Below are 7,115 nucleotides of genomic sequence, written 5' to 3'. Positions count from 1 at the left end.
CCATTTTTACCAACATTGGGAAAAACATGCAGCTTCATCTTAATTTAAATATTCTTGGCAAGGAGACCCTAAAATGGTTTTCAACAAAAACGACTGAGCCCTGTATTTGGAAATGTGTCAAGCTAGACTATTTGGATGACTTTGAAAGCCCTTGAATTATTCCGGCCTATTACCAACTAAATATAATCTTAAACATTCACCGTTCTAACTTGAACAATGCCGGTGTCAAAAATTTAGAATATTTAACATTTTACGCATATTTCTAAGTGCAAGTCGAGGGATACAAAATTGTGAAAGGGAATCTTCCCTCTGCAAACTATGTCTTGAAGGATCAATAAATGTTCCTTAAAAATATTTAACACCAAGATATTGACAATTATACATTTTGTAATACTCTTCTATTTTCAAATTACTGAGCAATCTCTTTAATTATACAATCTAGATAATTGTATAAATGAATCCGAGCTGTTTCAATCAATCCTTGGTTTCAGGGAGAAATCGTGGTTTGGATTGCGTGCCGAGGTTCTCTAGGTAACTCGTAGAACATTATGGAAATCTTTTAACTCTATACGGTGTGTATACCCTGTAGTGTTTATGCAAAATTTATTAATTTTTTATCCGGTTGAATCTCATTGTTCTGTCCCCTTGAATCATGATTGTTTATATATTAAAAATTAATATTATATCTATAAGGGATAATTCTACGTTACATCTCTTAAAGGGACAGTTTCTTTGAAATTTCAAGTGACCCTCTAGTTCAAGAGGGACAAGTCCGATTCAAGACAATACCCTTGAAACCTTTATCTGATCATTAATGTTGATGATATCGTCGATTTTTATCTTTAACATGAATTAGATTTAGATAACGCATCCTTGACAAGACAGAGGTTTTTAGGGTACTGTTATGTATCGGACATGCAACTCCTTAAATCGAGGGGGAACTTGACATTGAAACTTGACGTCGTTAAGTTCCTTTAAGTTCCTTTAAGTCACAACCAAAAAGATGAGCAAAATACCTGTCGAATAATATTTTGTAGTTCGGTTCCTTGTTCAACAGAATTCTGAATCTGAACAATTCTTTCGTTCTCTCCACCTCCCCCTCCTCCACCTCCTCCTCCACCTCCTCCTACTCTTCCTCTGCCAACCCGTCCTTCTTTCTCCTTTGTCTCAGACAACTAGAATAACTCCATTCTCACGCTCAGAACACAAATACAAAATGGGCAAGAGAAAGAAATATAATTTTTTTGAAAAATAAGGTTTGACAATCCGAATATTAAGTAAATAAAATATGTTTGTTTAGCCCAGATATTTACTATTTATAATACAGTAAGTCTGAATTAAGTAACTAAACTAAATTACAATTTTTCAATATTTGTTCGAAGATGAGACTTCTAAAGTGTGGCCTGATTTAAAATGTATTGCTTTAATGTGTTCATAAAAATCTACAATTTTCTGGTTCTTACTGTAGATTAAAATGGGGGAAAAATGTCAGATATCTTCGTTATCTGTTAAGGTACAATTCACAAAAACTAAAAATATTTTGGAAATCTAATAACTAGGGATATTAAATAATGATTATTGGGGTTTTGCAATACATTTTCTTACCTGGTTCAAGAATTAAGTACTTACAGAAGTTTCATGCTTTTTGGTATAAAATATTTGATGTATTTATGTCGTGGATGAATGGAGACATTCCTTAGTGCTCAGGATCTTAAGACGTTCTTTAAGCCTGGAGATCTGATCATCCCTCTCCACCACCTGCTTCTGGAAGTCCGCCTCCCTCTCCCTGATCCTGGAGGTGACGGTGCTACCCTTCCTCCCCTCCTCCTTGCTGGGGGGAGGCAAGGGCAGCTCTCGCAGTTTACTCCGTGAACTTTCAACTTTTGGTAATGTCCGAGTTTTTTGCTGTAAATTTTTCACTTTTGCTTCTAGTTCTTTCGTTGCTTTGTTTAAATCTTTATTTTTCTTTTCTAATGTGTTGGTTCCAATAGGTTTATTTTGCCCCCCTGCGGATCCTGAACTAAGTTTATGCCCCCCCGGGGCCCTTCTACCCGGTTTCTCCATACTATATTCAATCTATGAGCTAGAGGTTGAATCTATATAAATGCATATGCATTGAATACAGCTCAGAATGTACACTGGAGAGAGAGAGTGATTTAGTTGGAGCTTGAACCACCTGTTATACTTATACCCGGAGAAAGGCCTCCGGCAGACGAGTTCTTCTCACTTCCTCTCATACTTCCTTTTCCGTATAATTAAACTGAAACTTAACTATTGTTAAAATGATCTGAAGTGTGAACCCTGGATAGAATTTGTTCCAAGATCTTATATCTCCAGGTATCTTATTCCACTGATCACTGGTGCGGATCTATAACTAGTCGGAGCCGGGATTCAACCGAATAAATTTTAGAAATTCCAGGTTTGTACTTCCGGAGCGCAGTGCTTGTTCCGACAGCTGAGGTAAAACTAGGGAGAGCGCTAGGCCTTACAGGCGCGCACGGCGCGCGGGAGAAATGTGGGAAGGTATGGCGAGGTATTCTAATATTGCTGGTTGCATGGAACCCGGCACACGGCGATCTATCTTCAAACTCAGTAATTAGTCGGTGCAGTAATGTACGAGGTAACCGGATAAGAGAGTGGATACGGATATAGTATACTTGAGGGAGGGTATAGATGATTAATAATTATCTATTTACAAATCCTCAGGATGATCAAGGTTATGGTTTACCAGAAACTCTTTATGAAGTAACACCCAGAGGAAACCTAAAATCTTGACCGTTGATACAACACTAAGAATGCATTTAATGCACTCTAAGAATGCAGTTTTGGAAGCAGCTGCAGATTCTTTTTATTTCTCTTCTTCTATTTAATACAATGAGAGCCATTTTTACCAACATTTCATAACATCTCTTATATTTAAATGAGTTTTTCATTGATTATTTTTAGATTTTCTCTCAATTTCTAGGTTTACTCTCAATTTCTAGGTATACTCTTCATTTCAAACATATTTCAAACCTAAATTATTTCATATCACAGAATTCATAGTTTGAAATATATCAGGTATATCATTAAGTTGCAAAGATATTTGCAAAGACTCAATTCCAATTATAATTTATTTCTTTAATCATCTTTGTAATTATATATATATCAAATTTTTTTCTTTCATTGTTTTCTATTTTTACTTTTAATTTTAAGATTTTCTCTTTGGTTAGTTTTTTACGTCTTGTCATTTTTTGTGAATTTTTCTTTAAATTTCCAACTTTTACAAATTTGAAGTTGCAAGGTTTCTATGCTAGGCTCAATTTTACTCTTGACTGTTGAGAATTTTTGCAGTTCCTATATCCTTGTAACCTTGCATGTACCGCAAATAATGTAATTACATTGCTTTTATGGTTTCCTATATTTGCCAGGGTTGTAGAGCGTTGATTCGTGTGCATAGGGCTGCACAGAGGGAGACTTACAGAGGGACTCATAAAGAATGAAACTTTAATAAAACTACTCTTTCAGGGAAATAGAAGTCCACATAATTAAGAGTAAGTCACCCTCAAATAAGCTTTCGGTGTGTACTGGTAATCTGCAGGACTGTGGCCGAAGAAATAGTGGGATTTAGTGGAGAGTGAAGAAAATATTGTACCATGTAACGTCTCTATACGGCCCTCCTTTTATACAAAGTGAATCCCGAGAAAAATAATTTTTTTTAATTCAGACTTAATCATACAATGGGGAGAGATTTCGTTGAGAACGAACTTAAAGATCCTAAAATCAAGAATCTGTTTCTTTTTAGAATTTTAAAGCCTGATCCCTCAAAATACTAATGCTAGAAAAGTTAATTACCGTTGCGTATACTCTGCGTACATATTGAAACCAGTTCTCTCTGGGCGGAATTTGTAAACAAGAACAGATGCATCAGTGTTCGTTTAGTATCCGAGGAAGTTAAAAGCATTAAATTTTGATAATTTTGATAATTCACATAATAGTTTCCTATGACCAGAATATTTCATTGATTTTTATGTGAAAGATGGATTCGATGTCAGGCTTCGACATCCGTTCTGTGTTTATATTACCGCCCAGAGACAGTACACTGCAGTACAAAAGATGCGTACACCTCTGAAATAACTTTCCTTGCATTATAACCTTGCCCCCCCCCCTCGCGTGCATAGGTGCCCCATTTCAAGTCAAAATCATGAAAGATTTGAAGAGGAAACAATTTTTTCTAAAATACCAAATACATTTTATCTTTATTTGTTTTAAATCTTTATATCAGAGTGTATAGCAATTTTGCGAGAAAATAAATATGCATTTTTGTTGTTATACTCTTATTTTTGTTATAAAATCTTTTTAATATTGACAAATTTCTAAAAATAGTTCATATACTTCCAAATAGAACAAATAATATTTTTTACAGCAAATTCCTGTATTTTCGCCATTTTGAGACTATAACTGGTCATACAATTATGTTCTTATGTTGATGTATATATGTATATATTATATACTGGGACTCCCTGTACATAAATATTATGTTCTTATGTTGATGAATATATGTATATATTATATACTGGGAACTGGGACTCCCTGTACATAAATATTATGTTCTTATGTTGATGAATATATGTAACTGGGACTCCCTGTACATAAATATTATGTTCTTATGTTGATGAATATATGTATATATGATATACTGGGACTCCCAAAATATTATGTTCTTATGTTGATGAATATATGCATATATTATATACTGGGACTCCCTGTACATAATATTATGTTCTTATGTTGATGTATATATGCATATATTATATACTGGGACTCCCTGTACATACATATTATGTTCTTATGTTGATGAATATATGTATATATAATATACTGGGACTCCCTGTACATAAATTTTATGTTCTTATGTTGATGAATATATGTATATATTATATACTGGGACTCCCTGTACACTACAATGTACATGAATATTATGTATGCACAGTTCATATTAAACACTGTCGCTTGTGCCAAAATTAGTCCCACTCTCCCGTTGTAATTTATAACAAAAACTCTCGGATCTGTATTCGCGTGAAATGAATATTCAAAAGTTCATCTCTAAAGCATTATTGAATATTTAGAAGGTTTTTCTATACAATAAATGATATAAAGTAAGAAAATTTTTATGCCTAAACCTTGACACTGCACCCCTGGGGATGGGAAGGAGAAAATGTGTTCCCCCCGATAAATTTTTTAAAAATATAATTTTACTGACATTTTGACTGATTAAGGTGACGTTCCTCCCAATTTGCCCGGAGGGGCGACGTGTCGTCCCCCCTCCCCCTCTGAGCCGCCTCTGGTAGTGTTTGCATCAAGTTAAAACTTTGCCTTCTACAATTTGTAGAAAATTTGCATCCATTAAACAACATGATGCTTTCATACAACCTCCTAACACTGGACTAACCAGGGGCAAGATCGTTCTCAGTAGTCTATTCATACTTTTTAATTTTAAACGCAACCGTACTGCAGGGGCGTACGAGGGCTTTTGTTTAGGGGGGGCACAATATTCGCTCGTAAGCGCGCAAAAAAATTTTTTTGGTCCCCCCCTTGGCAACATTGACCCCTGAACCGTTGTAAAAGCAAGTATAAAGTACAGCGAAATAATTACGCCTAGGTCAAATTGTGATCGAAACTTGCAGGAACAAGTACTTAACTGTTAAATCAGTGGGTCTCGGATCAAAAATCTTTTTAATTATCAATCAACTTCTTTTACTGAACATTTGAAAAAAATATAAAAATGATAAAAATAGATGAGAAAAGAATCAGAATACACATTTATTCATGGAGTCAGTAAAGTAACATTACGGTGGCCGAATTTAAAGAATTTGGGCGGCGGTTTAAATTTAAGCCGCGGTTTAAATATGGTTGGTTCCACATAAAATTGTATCAAATGTTTCAAGATTTAAGCCGGCGCTTAATTTAAACCGGGTTTTGGCGGATTTAAACCACGGCTCAAATTCTTTAAATTCCATCTCAGGACGATTAAATGTCGTTCTTTATTATGATTGATACTGCCAAAACCTTTTTAGGATAAATGTATTCTGTATATCTTTCTTCTATAGTCTATGCCCATCTATCCAACCAAGGCTTTTAGCGCGCTTCGCGCCCGTCTACTTTTAATTATGGCATCTACTCTTTGTAACAACATAAAATAACAAAAAAAAATTCGCGGATTTAATTAAATTTTTCGTGAATTTTCAAAATTTTATAAAAATCAATCATTTCTGGAGACAAAGGAATTGAGTTTTTTGTCACAAACTCAAATCTTTGGATCCCAATATCTTTGCAACCTGATTCTGCAAACCTTTGATATTTCAAACTTAGATTAGTTGATCTATAAGAATTCATAGTTTGAAATATCTAAGGTCTACGACATTTTGTTACAAAGATATAGAGATAAAGAAATCAGAGTTTGCGGCAATAAAGCAATTTTTATTTTATTTATTTTGCTCAGCAACAAAAATATAAGCTTTAAACTAGAAAAAGAACACGATTGGATAAATACTAAAGTGGGCAAAACTCATAATTAGATGTCGACATTTTATGTCCCAACTTCCCAAGTATTTTAGAATAATTCCGTATGGGCCAACTAGTCGTCTTTATTCTATCTGTTCCACTTCAGTATTTATTCACTTCCCTCATATAGTAGTATTTCAAAGTATCTTAATTTTCTGGTGTTAAAAATGTTGCCCCCCCCCCATACCAAACCCTTCTACCCTGCATTAACTAAGTTTTTAAGGCTCTAATCCTCAAGAGAATGATTTATATTCCTAAATTCTAATCAGTGGGAAATCCGTCTTTTCTCAAATTGGTTTTACAAAGTTTAAATTCAAATATTTCGAAGAATTCAATTTTAAAACTTTTGAAAATTACTCCCTATCACATGAAGTATTACTATCTGCGTGGGTAAAAAAATTAAGTTAAAAACATAAAAATAAAAATTTGTCTCTCCAATGTTGAATGAATCTGTCATTATAAAAACTCCCAATAATAATAGTAATTCAATAATAATCCAAATGTATAGAGAACTCAAGGCACATGTGTTTATTATATTTATCTACATAAATATACACAGGCCTTGTTTCTAG

At 34.1% G+C, this 7,115-nt stretch overlaps 1 protein-coding gene across 1 annotated transcript in view; it reads right to left on the bottom strand.

Annotated features, from left to right (window-relative positions):
• LOC111717875 (RIMS-binding protein 2) overlaps positions 1-2,567 on the bottom strand; it is a 27,030-nt gene extending 24,463 nt beyond the window's left edge. Inside the window, exons 1-2 of the mRNA XM_023493338.1 lie at positions 1,696-2,567; positions 1,017-1,175 (exon numbers count right to left, since the gene is read on the bottom strand). Coding sequence (XP_023349106.1) covers positions 1,017-1,175; positions 1,696-2,064 — 528 coding nt within the window. The 5' untranslated portion in view covers positions 2,065-2,567. The remainder of the gene's footprint in view (positions 1-1,016; positions 1,176-1,695) is intronic.
• Between the last annotated feature and the right edge of the window lie 4,548 nt (positions 2,568-7,115).

Source organism: Eurytemora carolleeae, unplaced genomic scaffold (assembly GCF_000591075.1).
Source record: "Eurytemora carolleeae unplaced genomic scaffold, Eaff_2.0 scaffold181, whole genome shotgun sequence".
In the NCBI taxonomy this organism is placed as follows: Eukaryota; Metazoa; Arthropoda; class Copepoda; order Calanoida; family Temoridae; genus Eurytemora; species Eurytemora carolleeae.
Note: the sequence above shows the minus strand (reverse complement) of the source record. Positions and strands in the feature narration are given on the sequence as shown.